Source organism: Bos mutus, unplaced genomic scaffold (genome assembly GCF_027580195.1).
Source record: "Bos mutus isolate GX-2022 unplaced genomic scaffold, NWIPB_WYAK_1.1 CTG471, whole genome shotgun sequence".
NCBI lineage: Eukaryota > Metazoa > Chordata > Mammalia > Artiodactyla > Bovidae > Bos > Bos mutus.
The window spans coordinates 80,001-100,651 of record NW_027219955.1 but is presented as its reverse complement, the minus strand read 5'-3'; the positions used below and the strand labels follow the sequence as shown (position 1 = coordinate 100,651).

The 20,651-nt window shown below is 42.4% G+C and overlaps 2 protein-coding genes across 2 annotated transcripts; both read left to right on the top strand.

Annotated features, from left to right (window-relative positions):
- Positions 1-1,935: 1,935 nt before the first annotated feature.
- LOC102275476 (zinc finger protein 677) lies at positions 1,936-17,842 on the top strand. Its single transcript, XM_070366999.1, has 3 exons — positions 1,936-2,400; positions 6,937-7,063; positions 14,485-17,842. The coding sequence occupies exons 1-3, from the start codon at positions 2,386-2,388 to the stop codon at positions 15,285-15,287; spliced, it is 945 nt and encodes a 314-aa protein (XP_070223100.1). The 5' UTR covers positions 1,936-2,385; the 3' UTR covers positions 15,288-17,842.
- A 447-nt stretch (positions 17,843-18,289) lies between these two features.
- On the top strand, positions 18,290-18,641 carry LOC102274625 (small integral membrane protein 20-like). Its single transcript, XM_070367000.1, has one exon. It carries the CDS (start codon positions 18,354-18,356, stop codon positions 18,555-18,557), a length of 204 nt encoding a protein of 67 aa, XP_070223101.1. The 5' UTR covers positions 18,290-18,353; the 3' UTR covers positions 18,558-18,641.
- Positions 18,642-20,651: the final 2,010 nt, after the last annotated feature.

Below are 20,651 nucleotides of genomic sequence, written 5' to 3'. Positions count from 1 at the left end.
TAAGACTTTGAACTTTCTGGGGTTTGCATAGCAAGATGGGTCGATTATTACTAGGTGTCTGGGGAGTGTGTTGGAACAGATGGAGGTTTTAAAGTTTCTTTCGGCCTTGAAGGCAGAAGGATTCTGTCAGGGTGGGGCTTTCAAATCGCCTGATGTCGGGAAGGAGTGTTCCTAGAATCCAGAGACCTCAACTCTATAGCAGCTTATACTACAAAGGCTTGTTCTGGACGTTCAGTGCGGAGGTTCCCCAATGATTAAAAACAGAACATACATAGGATCTCACATTCTCACTCCTGATTCTATTTCCAAAGGAAGAAAAATCAAAATTTTTAAAAATGGTTATGTATTTGGCTTTGCCTGCGTCCTGCAGAGTCTGGTTTCGGTGCACGGACTCTCTAGTTGTGGTGCTCGGGCTTAGTTGCTCCACCGCATGTGGGATCTCAGTACCCCCACCAGCGTTCAAACCCACATCCCCTGTGTAGCTTGGCAGGTTCTTAACCACTGGACCACCGGGGAAGTCCTGTGCAAAACCAGTGTTATGAAGGAGTTACCTGCACTCTCATAACCAATACTGCATGATTTACAACAGCCATTTGTTAGAGAAATAACCTGAATGTCTGTTGTAGTCAAACTGGATAATGAAAACGTGTTGTGTGTATGACACAGTCTGTGTTCTGGGGCCCTTTACTGCACTGCTTGCACCTGGACGAACCCTTTGACAACAGACCACAACGAAAGTGTAACAAAACGAAGAAACCATAACCACACTCCTGTGGGGTCAGCAATTCTGAACAATAAGGAGGAAAAGGGCCAAAACCAACTGTTATCTGAGTCTCCAGAAGCAAAAGAGGTCACTGCCTGTTACCCCTGCCCACAGCACTACCAGGGGATCTGGGGGTCAGATCACCCCAGCTTCTGACCTTAACCACCAATGCACACCTACCTGTACCCAGCTTAAGGGACCAGCTTGCCCCCCTTTTTGGGAGGAGCAAGGACACCCACTTCTTGTTCTCACTTCCCCTTACTGTAGCAGGAGTCCCATTAAAGCCTTCCCTGAATTTCTCCTCTGATGTCTTAACTATTTCTATTGATTAAAGAGCCCAAGCATCCAGGTCGGTAACCTGTAAGTGTAAGTAAGTGTAACTTAGTCATTCAGTCGTGTCTGACTCTTGCAGCCCCATGGAGTGGAGCCTGGTTGGTAGCATACACTCAGAGAAATACAAACACGTATATAATGACATGCCCCAACAAAAATGGCGATTTTTGTCACTTGGGACCACTTGGATGAATGTAGAGAATATTATGCTAAGTGAATTAAGGCAGATAGAAAAAGACTGATTGTATGTGCTCACTTATATGTGGAATGTAAAAATCTGAAACCACTAGTAGCAGACAGTGGGATGGTGGTTATCTGGGGCTGGGAGGTGGAGAAGATGGGGAGATGTTGGTCAAAAGGTAGAAACTTTGAGTTGTAAAATGAGTGCGTCCTGGGGCGGTGTGTGCAGCACGCTGACTGTAGTTAATCCTGTTCTGTTACTGCATGCTGGGAATTTGTCAGGAGAGTATGTCATCAGTGTTGTCACCACACACAGAACATGGGAATTTGGAGGTGATGGATGTATTGGTTTGTGGATTGTGATAAATATTTCACAGTGTAGATGTGTGTCACATGGTCACATTGTACATGGTATTTATACACATCCCTTTTTGTTAGTCCATTCTATGTCAGTAAGACTGGAAAAGAAGAAAGTGGGAGGTAGGCTGGACTTGACCCCTTGAGTGGTGTTCAAACCAGGCTTCACATGAGATCATGAGCCATTTTGCCCAGGCATGTTTTGTACCCCTCCCCCAACAGACACATTCTTCAGGTTCTCGTGTGGGGCCTCGCCCCAGGAATGTGCACAGGCTGCAGATGATTCCGATCTGGACCCTGCATTGAGCACCAGGGCTCTTAGTCTCCACTTCTGAGACTGAGATCAAGCCCTGGGAGAGGGAAGGGCACTCTGCTCTGAGTAGGGCTGGACCAGGGCCTGCTGTGTGACCTGAAGGGCATCGTGGGGTCAGCGGAGGTGCCCCCTGCTGCTGTGTGTACATGAGGCCTCACCGGGAGGGGAGTGTGATCAGAGGGAAAGTGTGGAAAAGTCCCATGTTGGACTCTGTATGGGAGTTGAGTGTCATGAGTCCCTCCTGAGACAGTGGGCATAGAGGACTGTCTGTTCCACATGGTGAGGGCATCCCTGTGTGTGTGGTTGGAGCTCAGGAAGGGGGTCTATTGACCCCAAGCATTAAACAGCATGTTTTCCACTTTTCATAATAGACCTCTAAAGACTCGTGTTACGTGAGGAAGAAGCCCAGAAGAGGAAAGTGAAAGAAAACGTGTCAGGAATGGCTCTTTCTCAGGTAAGGTCATGTTCTCAGTGGATTCTCAGTCTGTCCTTCCTGAAATACCCGTCTTTGGACTCGCTAATCGTGTCTGACTCTGGAGTATCCTGTTTCACTCCTGTACATGCACAGTCGCCTGGGGCCTTCCTTTAGGGCCTGTCGTCTCCACTTAGATCCCATCTCCCCATGACCTGGTGACCTGGCCTTTGTAAGGAGTCTCCCCTGGGCACCGTCCTGGGCAGAGCTTCTCACCCACAGGTCGGAGATGGGGTCTCAGTGCTGTTGGACAGCAGGGATTGCTTAGGGCCCATCTGGATGTGCTATCTGCTTTCTGTCAACCTGGATAAAGAAGCTGCACATAAACGTGCATAGTACATGCCAAAATTTGGAAAAGAGACCAGTGAATCAGTCCTGACTTTTTATAGTACGTTTAAAACTAAATGAAGACTCCTTGAAAATCTTAAGTGTTTGGGAGTGAAATGGAAAGTTCAGAAAGAGATGTCAGTGCTAGGCAGTGTTTCATTACAGCATCTAATTTAAACTATGAAATATAGTTTGCTAATTATTTATTCTTCCTTTTTGGCCACATGATGCATCTCGCAAGGTCTTAGTTCCCTGAGGAGGCATTGAACCTGAAACCCTGTGGTGGAAGTGTGAGATCTTAAACCCTGGACTGACAGGGAATTCCCCCAACTTTCCTAATCTTGATGGAATATTTGGTCATGGAATGAAAAGATAAACTTTGGATTCTGTTAATAACTACATATCTAATATTAGTCGGGAAGCAACAGTTAGAACTGGACATGGAACAACAGACTGGTTCCAAATAGGAAAAGGAGTACGTCAAGGCTGTATATTGTTACCCTGCTCGTTTGACTTATATGCAGAGTACATCATGAGAAATGCTGGGCTGGAAGAAGCACAAGCTGAAATCAAGATTGCCGGGAGAAATATCAATAACTTCAGATATGCAGATGACACCACCCTTATGGCAGAAAGTGAAGAAGAACTAAAGAGCCTCTTGATTAAAGTGAAAAAGGAAACTGAAAAAGTTCGCTTAAAGCTCAACATTCAGAAAACTAAGATCATGGCATCCGGTCCCATCACTTCATGAAAAATAGATGGGGAAACAGTGGCTGACTTTATTTTTCTAGGCTCCAAAATCACTGCAGATGGTGATTGCAGCCATGAAATTAAAAGATACTTACTCCTTAGAAGGAAAGTTAGGACCAACCTAGACACCATATTAAAAAGCAGAGACATTACTTTGCCAACAAAGGTCCGTCTAGTCAAGGCTATGGTTTTTCCAGTGGTCATGTATGGATGTGAGAGTTGGACTATAAAGAAAGCTGAGTGCCAAAGAATTGATGGTTTTGAACTGTGGTGTTGGAGAAGACTCTTGAGAGTCCCTTGGACTGCAAGGAGATCCAACCAGTCCATCCTAAAGGAAATCAGTCCTGAGTGTTCATTGGAAGGACTGATGTTGAAGCTGAAACTCCAATACTTTGACCACCTGATGCGAAGAGCTGACTCATTTGAAAAGACCCTGATGCTGGGAAAGATTGAGGGCAGGAGGAGAAGGGGACAACAGGGGATGAGATGGTTGTATGGCATCACCCACTCAATGGACATGGGTTTGGGTGGACTCCGGGAGTTGATGATTGACAGGGAGGCCTGGCATGCTGCGGTTCATGGGGTCACAAAGAGTTAGACACGACTAAGCGACTGAAGTGAACCTAACATTAAGAATAAGATCATATTACTATATTTAAATTTATTTTTCTGCTGTACTGGCTCTTCATTGCTTCAGTGGCTTTTATCTAGTTCTGGCGAACAGTGGCCACTCTCTAGTTGCAATGTGTGGACTTCTCATTGTGGTGGCTTCTCTCATCTTACAGCACAGGCTCTAGAGCCCACTGGCTTCAGTAGTTTCACCTGCTGGGCTCTAGAGCTCTGGCTCAGAAATTGAGGCTCATGGGCTTAGTTGCCCCTTGGCGTGTGGGATCTTACCGGACCAGGGATCAAACCTGTGTCTCTTGGATTGGCCAGTGAATTCTTTACCGCTGAGCCACCAGGGAAGCCCTCATATTATTTGTAAATACAGGTATTTTTATACTGAATAGAATAAATCTTCTGTATATTATTTTCTGCTTGTATTTCCATTTTTTTGAGGTACTATAAGATAATGTTGAGGAGTTCCCTGGTAGTACAGTGGATAAGAATGTACCTGCCAATGTACGGTGCATGGGTCCCATCCTAGGTCCAGGAAGATGCCTCAGAGCAACTACGTCCATGTACCACAACTACTGAGCATGAGCTCTGGAGCCTGGCAGCCATAACTAATGAAACCCACATACTCAGGAGCCTGTGCTCCAAAACAAGAGAAGCCACTGCAATGAGAAGCCCATACACTGCAGCTGCAAATACAGAAAGCCTGCTTACAGCAACAAAGACCCAGAAAAAACAAAATAAATAACTTTAAAATACATAAAATGAAGACAAATTACTGAAGTACAAATTGATGCATTTTTAATGGCCAAAGATGCTGAAATACACATGAATAAAAGAAAATGGGAGTATCATCCCAGAATGTGTCCAAAGGCATCTCATTGGTGTAGGAAATGGCCACCCACTCTAGTACTCTTGCCTGAAAGTCCCATGAACAGAGGAGCATGGTGGGCCACCATGAGGTCACAAAGATCTGACACAACTAAGTGACTAAGGAGCAGCAACCTCCTTACACAGCAGAGTGAGCTCTGAAAAACAAATCTAAACCTCTGATTTACCTCTTGCAGATTCTTCAGTGACTTCCAGTTACTTTTGGAATAAAGTCCTAAATCCAAAGACCTTGTAGAAAGCAGCCTCTACCTGGCATCACCCCTCTTTGTTCCCTGTGTCCCAGTCAGACTGGCTGGCTTTCTGTTCACTAAATATCTTCGTGCCTCAGAGCTGGCACTCAGGCTGTTCTCTCTGCTTGCAACTCTTCCATTTCCCACCTTGCCAATCCTAAGTGTTTCCTCCTCACGGAGACCTTGTCTGATTTATCAATGTATGTCAAGACTTTCCAATAAATCTTAGCACCAGGCCTGTTTCAGAGCACATGTTGCAATAGTAATGTTAAAATTATGGATGTAACTGGGTGGCTGGCTGCTAGACCATAAGCTCCATCATGTTCACTGCTGTATTCCCAGTTTGGGGCCCACGTTGACACTCAGTGTATTTGGATTGAAAGAAAAAATAAAGACAGGTCTTCCTTGTTTCAACCAGTTGTGTGTTTACATTTGCATGTGAGTGCATGAATCTATAATTCCATGGATTTATTACAGAACATCATCTCATAAACATGTTTTATGCTTTGTAGCAGTTGAAATTGTATCTGAAGTGTTTTCCATTTCCTTAAGTTTTTTTCTACCTCATCACATGAATGATAGGAATAGTAAGATTATTGACATTGTGTGGTTGGTTCGAAGAGGGGGTGACCCTATACAGTGACCATTTATCCTATGATCGTGTTCAACTCTGTGACCCAATGGGCCATAGCCCTTCACGCTCCTCTGTCCCTGGAATTCTCCAGGCAAGAATACAGGAGTGGGTTGCCATGCCCTTCTCCAGGGGGATCTTCCCCACGTGGATATCAACACTATGTCATCTGCATTGCAGGCAGATTCTTTACTGCTGAACTTCCGCATAAGACCAGATACATATGTATTATACTATGTATTATAGTGTTCCCTGTGCATTCAGAGGGAGGTAGATAGCAAATTAATTTGTGAAAATTTTCTATCTATCGTGTCCATAATTTCCTGGCTGACAAAAGATCTGGGGTTCTACACCTCCATTGCACATCAACTTTCTTGAAGTTATTTCAGGTATTCTCAGAGAACTCTTTGTGGATACACTTTCCTGCTCTGTTACTTAACTCGTTGATTCCTTAGGTTCAGTTGTCAGTCCCAACCACCTGACCTCAGATGCTGTTGCCTCATTTCTTAACTGTTTGATCTGAGCAATTTCTTAGAATGTTGACAGAGTTTTCTCCCCAGTCAGATGGACACAGATCTTTCTCTAATGTGCTGTTATGTTGATTCCAAGTTCATCTGTGTAAAGTCTTTAGAGTAATGCTTAGTGTGTCAGAAGTATTGAACACCTGTCATCAGTGTGATGATGTCATCATCACCACAATGTGTGTTCTTTTAACACTGCTGTGGACTTTGTTGTCTGAAGACACCAGTCTTTGCTGTAAGTCATCTAGATAGTGAATGTCACTTAGCTTGTAGGGTGTAACACTTCTGCGTAGACAACTCACTGATTGAATTTATTTGTATATTCTTCATGTATTCTCCACAGAAGTGACAAATTCATGTTGATTGGAAGATGTCATAGTCTTATGAAACAACAGGAAATTAGAGACCGACAGTTTGTTCCAAATAGCTTTTAATGGATCTGTCATAATATTACATTACCTGAATTGATCCTTACCTCTCTGACCTCTTCTCATTTCGTGTGAAAATAAGAATCCTCCTCAGTGCCTGTTAGTGAAATGTGCTTTCATTTCAGACACAGTTGACTGTCGAGGATGTGGACATCAAATTCACTCCAGAGGAGTGGGAATGCCTGGACCCTGCTCAGAGGGCCTTGTACCAGGATGTGATGGTGGAGACCTACAAGAACCTGCTGTCTGTGGGTGAGGATCACTTCCCTGTGAAGTTGGAATCTGGTTTGGGGTATCTCTGCATTTTCCCTCTGTGTTTCTTGGCAGCCCCTGTTTTGCTTGACTGAGTTTACAGCCTTGTTGATTCAGAGATAAAAAAGCTTCATGATTGGCATCAGGACTATAAGCTTGTCCTTTCTTCAGGTGCTCTGCCCAGTGTGTGATACACAAGTTTCTCTATAGCTTGAGTATTTTTAAAGCTGATTTCCAACTTTAAAATATCGAATTCCCTGTTTTCTACCCCTGTGTTCTTGGTTCAGTAGTTCTTGCAAAGGATCTATACATGCATGTCTGTGTGCTCAGTTGCTACAGTCGTGCCTGACTCTTTGCAACCCAGTGGACCATAGCCCTCCAGGCTCCTCTATCCATGGGATTCTCCCGGCCAGAGTACTAGAGTGGGTTCCCATGCCCTCGTCCAGGGGGATCTTCCCCATGCAGGGGTCGAACCCGCATCTCCTGTGTGGCAGGTGGATACTTTACCTTTGTAAAGATATCTGGGAAGCCCAGGTATCTGCATATTATACTGTGTATTATACAGTTTCCTATGCATTCAGTAGGATGCAGATAGTAAATTGTGAATATTTTTCTGTCCGTCTATAATTTAAATCACTTCTTGGCTGACAGAAGAGGTGGGATTCTACACTTGGCAAAGCAGGACGCACAAGGTCTAGGTCCTCTCTAAAGCAGACCTCTGAGCTTGCTTCTAACCTGGCTGGACAGTGCCATGACTGTAAGTGCCCTGACTGCCTGCTGTGAGTGCAAGGCTTACAGCATCAGGGATAAGATAAGGGACAAATCTTGAGATTGTGGAGCCCTTGGAGGTGCCCTGGCCTACTCATCCCCAGGCTTAGCAACATTATAGGTTTTGTAAGACAAACAAATAGCATTAACATAAAAGCAGAAGTGCTATTTGCTCACAGATTGCTGATGATAACAGTTAGCATCCTGGGAATATAAACGGAAACCCCAAACTGCAATCTTTTAGTCTCACCTATGACCCTAACATGCTGCCTGGGACCTTTTCCCCACTGTGTCTCCAGATGGGCTGTGTCCCAGGACTTCCCAGCACTGTTTGAGTCTGGATATTGGTCAGAACCCAATTTGGTGATGTATCTTCTGCTGTTTCTACTTATCTTTTCTTTTAATGTTAGCATATTGAAAGTCAGCTTGATAATTCTATAAGTATTTATATTATTTATTTCTACAGAACGAGTGGCTTATTTTGTTAACAAATCTTTGAACCTGAGATGAAAGTGACAACTTTTGGCAAAACTTTAATTGGCCCTGTGAGCAGTATTTGTGAGACAAAATGCCACTCTGTAAGAAGAAAGCGGTTAAGGTTGATGAAGTTTTTATTTCCTAATGGGATGATTCACCTTTCTACTAGTTAGCTAATACATGGGACGTCTTCACTGGATGGTGTGAGAATTGGAACCTTAAATTAAAGAGGGCTGTACCCTTAGAAGTTACTGAATATTTGTGACTCTTGCTGGTTGAGAAAGAATAAGAATGCCATGCCGGATGAAAGGCTGGATCCACCTCTCTCCTATCATGAGGTACATAAAATGAAAGTGAAAGTCGCTCAGTCATGTCGGACTCTTTGCGACCCCATGGACTATAGAGTCCATGGAATTCTCCAGGCCAGAATACTGGAGTGGGTAACCTTTGCTTTCTTCAGAGGATTGTCCCAACCCAGGGATTGAACCCAGATCTTCCACATTGCATGGGGATTCTTTACCAGCTGTGCCACCAGGGAAGTACATGAGGTACATAAAGCAAGCTTAAAATTGTCTGGAGAGAAGTTATAACTGGAAACAGAATTATGTGATTAGTGAGGATGATTGTGGATATTACAATATCAAATTATGTATTAGCTGATCAGCTCCTCACTTTATAAATTGGCTCTCTCTTGAGCTGGCCCACATCTCTTAACAGTGTTCCCTACTGCCTTTTCTGTCTCCGTTATCTTTGTTCTGTTCTGGCCTTTCACCCCTCCCACCCCTCTGTCTCTCTCTCCATCAACTAGTCCCCTTCTAACTTCCCCTGTCTCTGAGTGGGGAGGGGGTGCCCAGTTTCCCCCAATCCTGCCCTAACTCTACCAAGTTTCTTTACCCCTTCAGATTCTTCTGATCAAGCGAAGACCCACATCTCTCCAGATGGACAGTCTATTATTTTTATCATCCATCTGCCCCAGTTCAGTTCAGTTCAGTCACTCAGTCGTGTCCGACTCTTTGCGACCCCATGAATCGCAGCACGCCAGGCCTCCCAGTCTATCACCAACCCCCGGAGTTCACTCAGACTCACATCCATCGAGTCAGTGATGCCATCCAGCCATCTCATCATCCTCTGTCGTCCCCTTTTCCTCCTGCCCCCAATCCCTCCCAGCATCAGAGTCTTTTCCAATGAGTCAATTCTTCGCATGAGGTGGCCAAAGTACTGGAGTTTCAGCTTTAGCATCATTCCTTCCAAAGAAATCCCAGGGCTGATCTCCTTCAGAATGGACTGGTTGGATCTCCTTGCAGTCCAAGGGACTCTCAAGAGTCTTCTCCAACACCACAGTTCAAAAGCATCTGCCCCGGTTAATCACAGTCAATTTGAGCACTGTTTGCTCTGTATTTTAGATATAAAACTGTGACTATTGAAAGGGAAGATAAGTTTTTTGACACAGGGATTGCTGTGATATTCTTTAGACTCTGGAGAAAACTGGTTAAAATGATTTTTCCTTTATTTTTTTGAAAGTACAAAACCATTTCTTTTTGCATATGGAATAGAAACAGCTAGCTTCTTAAAAGCCCTACCTACAGAAAATTTTGTAGTTAACCTTTACCAGGTATCCCAGATGACTCTAGTGGTAAAGAAGCTGCCTCCCAGTGTGGGAGACACAGGAGATGTGGCTTCAGTCGCTGGCTTGGCACGATCCCCTGGGAGAGGGAATGATACCAACTCCAGAAGAGTCAGAGAGACATTTTAAATCTGTCTGATTTATGCATGTCTCAGTGTGTGTCTTTGATTTTGGATAATATTGCTGAGGTTTATTTGTAAATAAGCTCTTACTTAATTGGCTTAAAAAGAAAGGAAGCACTTGGGCTTTGCTGGTGTCTCAATGGTAAAGAATCTGCCTGCCAGTGCAGAAGACGGGTTTGATCCCTGGTCCAGGGAGACTCCACATGCCGCAGAGCAGCTAAGCCCATGCACCACCATGACTGAAGCCCACATGCTCTAGAGCTCATGGTCCACAAGAGAAGTAGCTACAATGAGAAGCTCATTCACCACAACTAGAGGGTAGTCCCCACTTGACACAAGAGAAAGCCAGAGCAGTGATGATGACCCAGTGAAGCCAATAATAATAAATTAATTTAAAAAAAAATTAAGTGTGTACAAATCAATTACAAGAGATATTAACCTAAATGAATTTCAGGTTCACGTGACCTGGGAAATATTCAACGTTAAAAATCTAGTATTAATGTTTGCTTATCTAATTAAGACATGTCTTGAATCATGCACGTTGTGTAATACTTCTATTGTATTGCACTCAGAGATTTAGGACTATTGATGAATATGTTTGGTGCTACCCTGAGATGCTGTCTATAAGAAAGCAAATGTTTTTAGAAGTTATCACTGGTATTTATGCTCACCAATCTAGAAAATGCTAATAGAAAGCTCAGTTCATGGTTGCTTAAGGAAAGTAAGATGTGTGTTTTCAGTAAAGATGTGAGAAATGAAATTGAGTTTGGATGCTCATAGCAATGAGTGGAAGCGAGTGGAAGCTGGAAGCAAGGCCTTTGTTTCCCAGACCAAGAGTCTTGACCATTGGACCACAGCAGCCAACAGATAGGGCTAAGGTCCCTGGTCTTGCCTGCCTAGTCAAGAAAGAATTCAGATGAAGAGGCACAAGGTAAAGAGTAAAGGAAAATGTTTATTGAAAGGAAAAGTACATGCAGAAAGGCACATGGGCTAGCTCAGAGAGAGAGCCCACCTTTGGGAAGTGTCAGTTCTTTTTAAAGGTACAGTTTTCCAGGTCTTTGTCTCCCCTCGGGCCAGTCACCTTCCTTTGTCTCCGCTGGTTAATTTGTCTCAGGCCCCTCCACTGGGGTGTGAATGCACACCCTAACCAAGCTGTATCTCGAAGTGAAGGCTTCTGGGAGAAGCAAGACTCCTTATGTCCTGAATTATCCTCTGATATGATCTCAAGCAACCTTTCTGCACATGTGTAGTGTCTCCGTTAATAGACAGGTTTTTTTTCCTTTCTTTGTCCTTGGCATGATTATTCCCTTGAAGTAAGAGACAAAGACTGGCTATTTACCATGTATTTGTTAGCTATAGATTCCTCAACTGGAGCCCAGCTATCTCTTATCTCAGGGAATGCAGAGAGAAGGGTGACTGATTGTAGATATCCAATCTGGAGCCCATCTGTCTCCTATGTGAAAATTATATTTTATTAGGGAAAAAAATTCTGACTTACAGGTGGCTGTTTACAAATGAAAAACGTGATTTAAAAAGAAAAAGGAGAGAGGCTTATGGAAAGTGGATGCCAAGAAAAGAGGTCCCAAAGGGTAGGTCTTTCTATGATCTGTAATTTGACTCCTGTCAATGTTGTTGCTTGACTTTGGGGAGCATGTGATGAGGTGTTTCAAAGGGATCTAATTCCTCTCTGTCCCCCTTCTGTGCTGGATTCCGTGGGATGTCTACTTTTTGGTCCATGTCGAGCAATGGTAACACCTCCAGAGCTGTAATACCTGGAGCCAGTCTGGTTCTTTTCCTATTTGGTGCACTTGGGAGACCTCATTGGAAGAAGGGAAGAGAATGGCCAATCTTTGATTGCATTTGGTGTCTCAGATCCTACACAGAGCTGCCTTCAACCTGTCTTCCTGTTCAGAACCCTCAGCTGTTCCTGTTGTTACTGCTTTTACCACAACCTTCACGGGTGTGTGTAACAGGAATGTGGTTTGGATCTTCTGTGATTGTAACTCAGGAAGCCTGTAAGGACAGTGGACTCTGAGATCTTCTCTTGTATCCCGTCTTGCATATATGAATCAGGCTCCAGGTTCCTTCCGTCCATGCTCATACTGTACAGAATGACCCGTGCTCATCCACTGAACCACATTTTCAGGACACGACTTGATATGTGGGGGGGGTGGTACTTGGGAAATCATTTATAGGTGAGATGACTGAATAAGGCTGTTAGTTACGCAGATCAGTTCTTGTGACTCACTTGACCTTATGTTTTTAAAGTCCTGAAGTTTGTTGTAACCTTTTGTAATCTGTTCTGCCCAAGTGGGCCCTGGTGGTTAAGAGCATGTATGAATCTGTAGGTCTGGGTTTCAGTCCTGCTTTGCTCATTACTTTCATGTGCCACAGAGTTGTGTACATGAACCCTGTGAATCCACCTTTGAAAAATTGAGGTAATTAGTGCTCTTAGGTGTCATAGAATTTTGACTGTTTTACCGAAAGGGCAGAAGTTACTTTTTTTTTAATTTTACTGAGCCATGTGGCAGAAACAGTATCAGACTGTATTTTTTTGGGCTTCAAAATCATTGCAGATGGTAATTGCAGCCAAGAAATTAAAAGACGCTTACTCCTTGGAAGGAACGTTATGACCAACCTAGATAGCATATTCAAAAGCAGAGACATTACTTTGCCAACAAGGGTCTGTGTAGTCAGGGCTATGGTTTTTCCTGTGGTCATATGTGGATGTGAAAGTTGGACTGTGAAGAAAGCTGAGCACCGAAGAATTGTTGTTTTTGAACTGTGGTGTTGGAGAAAACTCTTGAGAGTCCCTTGGACTGCAAGGAGATCCAACCAGTCTGTTCTAAAGGAGATCAGTCCTGGGTGTTCTTTGGAAGGAATGATGCTAAAGCTGAAACTCCAATACTTTGGCCACCTCATGCAAAGAGTTGACTCATTGGAAAAGACTGTGATGCTGGGAGGGATTGGGGGCAGGAGGAGAAGGGGATGACAGAGGATGAGATGGCTGGATTGCATCACCGACTCGATGAACATGAGTTTGGGTGAACTCCGGGAGTTGGTGATGGACAGGGAGGCCTGTTGTGCTGCAATTCATGGGGTTGCAAAGAGTCGGACATGACTGAGCGACTGAACTGAATGAACTAAACTGTGGCAGGCGGGATCTTATGTCTCCATTAGGTATGGAATCTGTACCCCCTACAGTGTAAGCGTATAATGCTATCCACTGGACCATCAGGAAATTTGCCTCAAATGTTACTTTTGCTTAAAATATGTATTTACTTCCTGTCTCTTTCTTATTGTGACATGTCTCTGTCTACATTACATCTTGTTTATTGTTAGTTTACATTTCGTTCTGAAGAGTGTCTCTGACTGTATTTAATAAGTTTTCAAATAATATTGCTTCTTTATCGCAGATTCTTTACCTCTCAGCTATAGGAAACAGCCCAAAGCTTGTTCCTTTATATGTATCTTGCAGCTGATGAACCGAGAAGTGAAGGATACTGTATAGATAGGCAATTGCTGTAGTGAATGGCTGTTATTTAAGTAGAGAATGTTTCATTTATTAATTCTTTGTCATTTAAAGATGACGGTCTTTATGTTTTACACAGTATAACGGACATGAACTGCTTCTCATAAAATGCTTGAATGTCTATCTACTGATAGATTTATAAGAGGTATTTATAAATGTGTTTTTGTTTTTGTTTTTTTAATTATTTTAGGGAATTCCCTGACAGTCCAGTGGATAGGATTCAGCACTTTCACTGCAGTGATCCTGGGTTTAATCTGTGGTCAGGGAACTAAGATCTCATAAGCCCTGTGATGGGGGTGGAGAGGGGACTGTTTCAACAAATTGTTTATTTTCACTATACAGTATTTGTTGAACAGTTGTCAACTGCCATTTATGTTTTTCAGTTTTCGTTAGAATGCTTCCTTTGGATTATTTACCATTACAGTGTATTGCCTTGTTGATCCTTGCTTGCTCAGTTGCTTAGTCCTGTCTGACTCTTTGTGATGTCATGCACCGTAGCCCACCAATCTCCCCAATCCATGGAATTTTTAATATTTTTTTATCCTCAATTATGAGACAGAAGTGTGTTTAGTACCAAGTAGAATGAGCTTTGAGATCATGGTGGGAAAGATCTTTTTCTTTGAGACGTGACATGGGTTTGCATAAAATGAATGTTTTCTGATTGTCTTTTTGAAACTTGGCTACCCTAAAATTAATTTGTCTATGTAATCACTCTTTTTTTTTTTTTTAAGAGTTCTGTTCCTTTAGTGTTCCTTATATTTTTAGTTCATCATTGGGAAGATTCATAGTACTGTTCAGGATGGGTATGACTTTTGGTATAATATCATGTGTTCAACATGAAAGAATTTATTTATGAATTGTTATTAATCGGATACCTGTGGTTCTTTATATCTTGTAGATGTGTCTCGTATCCATATGACCATGAAATTACAAGCAAAAGGAAACAATGGAAAAGGAGAAATTTTTCAAAGAGTAATGTTTGGAAGAGCCAAAACCCATGAAATTAAAGATTATTTCCTGAGGAATATACAGGAAACTGTGCGTGGTTTTGAGAATCTGTGGACAGATGATGAAAGAAGAGACAATGGAATATTTATATCCTATATCAAAAATCTCACTGATGGAAGAGATCATCAGAGTAGAAATGATGCAGGAGATAAGCCTGTTGAAAGGCTCAGATCAAGCTTTCATGATGAATTGCAGATGCTTCAGTCTGAAGGGACAATTTTTGAATGTAGTCCAGTTGTGACGAATATCAACAGTAGCCCCTTAGGTTTGCCAACTCAGAGAACTCGTAGAGTCCGCAAAGGCATTTGTCATAAACGTGAGAGTGCTGTTATGCATCCCTCAAAACAGGCCCCAGACCAGGAAGGACACAAGAAAAAATCTTACAAAAGTAATGAGTGTGGCATAACCATTCTTCAGGACTCAGAACTCACTAGACATCAAAAATCCATACAGGAAGAAAACCATATAAAGCTGACGTATATGGGAAGGCCTTTAATGAAAATAAGAGCCTTACAGTTCATCGGACAAATCATACTGGAGAGAAACCATATAAATGTGATGTATGTAGCCACAGCTTTAAACGGAACTCAGCCCTTCAAATTCATCTGCGAGTTCATACTGGAGAGAGACCATATAAATGTGATGTATGTGGCCACAGCTTTAAACGGAACACAGCCCTTCAAATTCATCTGAGAGTTCATACTGGAGAGAGACCATATAAATGTGATGTATGTGGCCACACCTTTAAACGGAATGCAGCCCTTCAAATTCATCTGAGAGTTCATACTGGAGAGAGACCATATAAATGTGATGTATGTGGTCACAGCTTTAAGCACCAGACACACCTTCAAAATCATGGGAGAACTCATACTGGAGAGAAACCGTATAAATGTGATATATGTGGCCGTGGCTATCCTCGAAAGGCACAACTTGGAATTCATCAGAGAGTTCATACTGGAGAGAAGCCATATAAGTGTGATGTGTGTGGAAAGGCCTTTACTCGAAAAGAAAGCCATGCACTTCATCAGATCCTTCATACTGGAGAGAAACCATATAAATGTGATCTCTGTGGACAGGCCTTTACTCGCAAAGAAAGCCACACACTTCATCAGATCCTTCATACTGGAGAGAAACCATATAAATGTGATGTATGTGGCCGTGGCTATACTCGAAGCAGACAACTTGCAATTCATCAGAGAGTTCATACTGGGGAGAAACCATATAAATGTGATGTGTGTGGCCATGGCTATCCTCAACAGTCACAACTTGTAATTCATCAGATAGTTCATACTGGAGAGAATCCTTATAAATGTGATATATGTGGCTGTGGCTTTACTGGAAAGAGACGGCTTAGAATTCATCGGAGAATTCATCCTGAAGTGAAATCTTACAAATGTAACAGCTGTGGAAAACTTTTTTTTGCACTGTCATCTTTAAATAAACATCAGGAAGTTCAAACAGATGAGAAAGCATCCAAATGTAATTTGTGTGGCAAAATGTTCACTTCCAGATGTTACCTTGCTGTTCATCAGAGAAGTCATACTGGAGAGAAACCATATAAATGTGATGTGTGTGGAAAGGCCTTTACTTGGAAACAAAGCCATGCACTTCATCAGATTCTTCATTCTGGAGAGAAACCCTATAAATGTGATGTATGTGGCTGTGGCTATACTCGAAAATCACACCTTGAAATTCATTGCAGAGTTCATACTGGAGAGAAGCCGTATAAGTGTGATGTATGTGGAAAGGCCTTTACTCGCAAAGACAGCTGTACACTTCATCAAATCATTCATACTGGAGAGAAACCATATAAATGTGATATATGTGGACGTGGTTATACTCGAAAGTCGCAGCTTGGAATTCATCGGAGAATTCATATGAGAATTCATACAGGAGAGAATTCTTATAAGTGTGCTGTATGTGGCCGTGGTTTTAGTGAAAAGAGACAACTTGGATCTCATTGGAGAATTCATACTGAAGAGAAACCTTTTAAATGTAACAGCTGTGACAAACGTTTCCTTGCATGGTCGTCCTTAAATACACATCAAGCAGTTCATACAGATGAGAAAGCACATAAATGTACTTTCTGTGGCAAAGTCTTCAGTTCCAGGTGTTATCTTGCAGTTCATCAGAGAATTCATACTGGAGAGAAACCATATAAATGTGATGTATGCGGCCGTGGCTATACTCGAAGCAGACAACTTGCAATTCATCAGAGGGTTCATACTGGAGAGAAACACTATAAATGTAATGTATGTGGTAAGGCCTTTAGAGTAAATGGAAGCCTTACATCGCATCGGAAAATTCATTCTGGAGAGAAATTCCCGGGAGCCAGCACAGGAGTCCCCACCCGTGACAAGGTCATGTGGGAGAGTTCTGGTGGGCAAGGCGAGCCAGCACTCGAGGAGTGCCCCTCTGGGCCTGCCTGAGTGTCTACCCCAAAACCAGAGTCTGTCTGTTTTACTGCTTCATGACTTTCACCAACTCCTCTGACATTAACGGGGGGCTATCCCCGACCACCTTTTCTCTGAAGGAAATCAACTTAGAGCTCTAGCTAATTAGCCTCCTGGGCATAATAAAGAGTGTTTCAATCCAAACCCCTCAGATGGCTCTCTAACTTGCCTGACAGGTTTACCTGGACTCCTACAGCTACGCATACGATTGTTTACAGTCTCCCAACTGCGAGAGGCACGGGAAGTTTAAGATACTCAAATAGTATAGAGCCTCTTGGAGAGTTAGAAATTGTTAAAATAAAACTAGTAGATTTCATTGTTGAGCCAATACTTGCTGCCAAGTTTCCACATCCCCTGTATTGTATTCTTGGAAGTGTATTAATTAATATAGTTGGTATATAGAAAAAATAAGTAGTGGCCTTGGTGTTAACAACTTTAGACCCTTAAGGTAATAAATTCTTTCCTTTGTTGTAAGCCCACTGCACCTTTGCCCTATAGGAATGCAACTTTATCTAACACCTTCGGAGGATGGCGCCAAACTTTAAAATAATTGCTCTTAGAGAAAATAAGTCTTATGGTTGACAAACCTTTATCAGAGTCATAAAATGTTAACAGGCCTTCTGGCCAGAAGATGATGTAAATCACCTAAACCATTTGTATACAATAAATTTGCAGAAAAGAAAGCCTGGTCTCAATAAGGATCAAAGACTGCTGACTTTGCATGATTTCATACCCCCTATTATCTTCTATGCACAACTTAAGGTATATAAGCTCCCTTTGAAAATAAAGCTACGGGCCTTGTTCAAAGCTTGGTCTCCCTGTGTCTTTCTTTCTCTTTCCTTTTCCTTTTCAGGCTAATCCCCTGGAGTGCAGGGGCTCTCTGCGTTCACTTTCCTGCCTGGGCTTCTAAGACCCACTTGAGAAGGTGCCTAAGGTGGGGTATCTTCAGCGATTCGAGAGGGCACCTGCAGTCTACGTGAACAGAGCAAGTCCTGTGCTGGGGCTTTATTGGCTTTCTGTGTAAACCAAGGAATATCAGCCTCTTTTCTCTCCTCTATTTTCTTAACTGCAAAATTCTTTCCTTATCTCTTTCTCTATTTCTATCCTTTTCGCCAATGCTGTAATCCTGAGGGAATCACTGGATCCAACCAGGGCTGGACCCTGGTAAGAAACCATATAAATGTGATGTATGTGGCCAGGGCTTTAGGGTAAATGGAAGCCTTAGAACTCATTGGACCCAGCTGGCAGGAGCCGGGTTTGGAGAGTCCCGGGCACTCAGAGAATCCGGGTAGCCCCGGCTGGAGCCATGTCCCGGAACCTGCGCACTGCTCTCCTTTTCGGCGGCTTCATCTCCCTGATCGGCGCCGCCTTTTACCCCATCTACTTCCGGCCCTTAATGCGGCTGGAGGAGTACAAGAAGGAACAAGCCATAAATCGAGCTGGTATTGTTCAAGAAGACGTGCAGCCACCAGGGTTGAAAGTGTGGTCGGATCCATTTGGCCGGAAATGAGAAGACTACCACCACCTCTAATTATGAAAGTAGACAAGAGACTTCATGCTTTCAGTTCTGCAGCAAGTTCAGTAAGTCACCTGGCTAGAGAACGCTGGCTGGAGCAGAAAATTCTAGAAGGCCATAAAAAGTCCTATGCATGAGGAGTATGTCCCTTCTTAAAAGGACCCTGGAACAAATCATACTATTAGGAGGGTTTTCATGATTTGGTTTCCTTTCTAAAAATGAAGCTGTCTCACTCAGCTGGACTTGAAGGCTATCTACATATTATTCAGTCTCTACCTCTTAGCCAGCCAAGCTGTGATATGAATACAAGCAACTAGTAGCCTGGGGAAGATTCTAGACTGTTTTGCCATCCTCCAAATAGGAAATTTCAGGGGGAAACTACCATATTGAGCAGCCTCATAGGGCTCTTTGAAAATGTTAAAGTTGATAAAACTCTTTGAGGACAAGGTACATTGTACTCTTTAAGAATAAATAGTTCAACTCAACTATCTCATTAGGAAGGTTGCTGCATGTTGAGATATAAACAAATTTGAAGCAAACTAAATGGGTCTGCATGCCTATTAGAAATCATTGTTGAATTGACTGAAATGAAAATATATATATTAAAATGATTTCTCTTACTTAAAAAAAAAAAAAAACTCATTGGAAAATTCACACTGGAGAGAAACCATATAAGTGCGACATATGTGGCAAGGCCTTTAGTGTAAATGGAGGCCTTCCATCTCATCGTAAAATTCATACTGAAGAGAAATCATACAAATGTGATGTATGTGGCAAGGCTTTTACAGTAAACGGAAGGCTTACATTTCACCAGAAAATTCATACTGGTTAGAAAGCATAAATATGTAATGCATGTGGCATGGTCTTTAGTTTCAAATCAGCCCTTGCAGTTCATCAAATCATTCATACTGCAGAGAAACCTTACAAATTAACAATTGTGACAAAGGTTTTAGTGCACAGTCATCAACTCTCCATCAAGCAGTTCATACAGGAGAGAAAGCATAGAAATGTATCTATGGGTAAAGTCTTCAATTCCAGCTGTTACTTTGCAGTTCATTGGTGAACTCACATTCAAGAGAAACCCTTTTAAGTTAGATGGATGTGGCAAGGCCTTTAGTCAAACTGCAAACCTTGCAGTTCATTGGAGAATTCATACTGGAGAGTAAGCACATGAATGCGTTGTATGTGGCAAGGCCTTTAGTCATATTGGTAAGCTTGCAGTTTATCCAGAATTCATACTGGAGAAAAACCATATAAATGTGTTGTGTGTAGGTGATGCTTTACTTGAAGTGCACAACATGGAATTCATCAGAGAATTAATATTGGAGAGAAAACATAAATATGATCTCAGTGTCGAGGCTTGTAATCTAAACACGAACTTTGCGGTTCATTGGAGAATTCATATTACAGAGAAACTACAATTGAAACAATGGTGACAAGCATTTTAGTGTACAGTCAGCCTTAACTCACCATCAGGTAGTTCATACAGGAGAGAGAGCATAGAAATGTGATGTATGTGGCCAGTGTTTTACTTGAAATGACCATCACAGGAAGCATCAGATAATTCATAGTGGAGAAAACTGTTACAAATGGAACAATTATGAGAAGCATTTTCATGCAAATATAATGAGTGTGGCAAAGCCTTTAATCTGAGTTCAGATCTTATAATTCATCACAGAATTCATACTGTATAGAAAGCGTACAGATGAAATGAATGTGGCAAAGCTTCTAGTTCATGTTCAGCCTTAACTGACCATTCGGCAGTTCATACAGGAGAGAAGCCACATAAATGAATCGCCACAAGGAATGACTTTGCAGACCATCTGAGAATCAGTAATGAAGTGAAAACTTACAAATGTAGTGAATGCAGTAAAATATATGAAGTTTTTTGCCTTCAGAAAAGTCAGGAGGAAAACTGTGGTAGATATGACAAAGCCTTGATTCTGTATTCAGACCTAACTAATCCTCAGGTAATTCTGAATTGAAATCTTACCCACATAATGCATGTGGTAAGGCTTTTGGAACGTGTTCAATTTTTTACAAAACATCAGAAAATGCCGACTGGCAATAATCCGTACATTCAGAGCA

Bases quoted from the DNA above. Each gene is read 5' to 3' on its own strand.
- LOC102275476 (XM_070366999.1), top strand. The intron at 7,064-14,484 runs GTGAGGATCACT...TATATCTTGTAG, and splicing joins CAAGAACCTGCTGTCTGTGG to ATGTGTCTCGTATCCATATG.
- LOC102274625 (XM_070367000.1), top strand. From the start codon at position 18,354: ATGTCCCGGAACCTGCGCACTGCTCTCCTTTTCGGCGGCTTCATCTCC.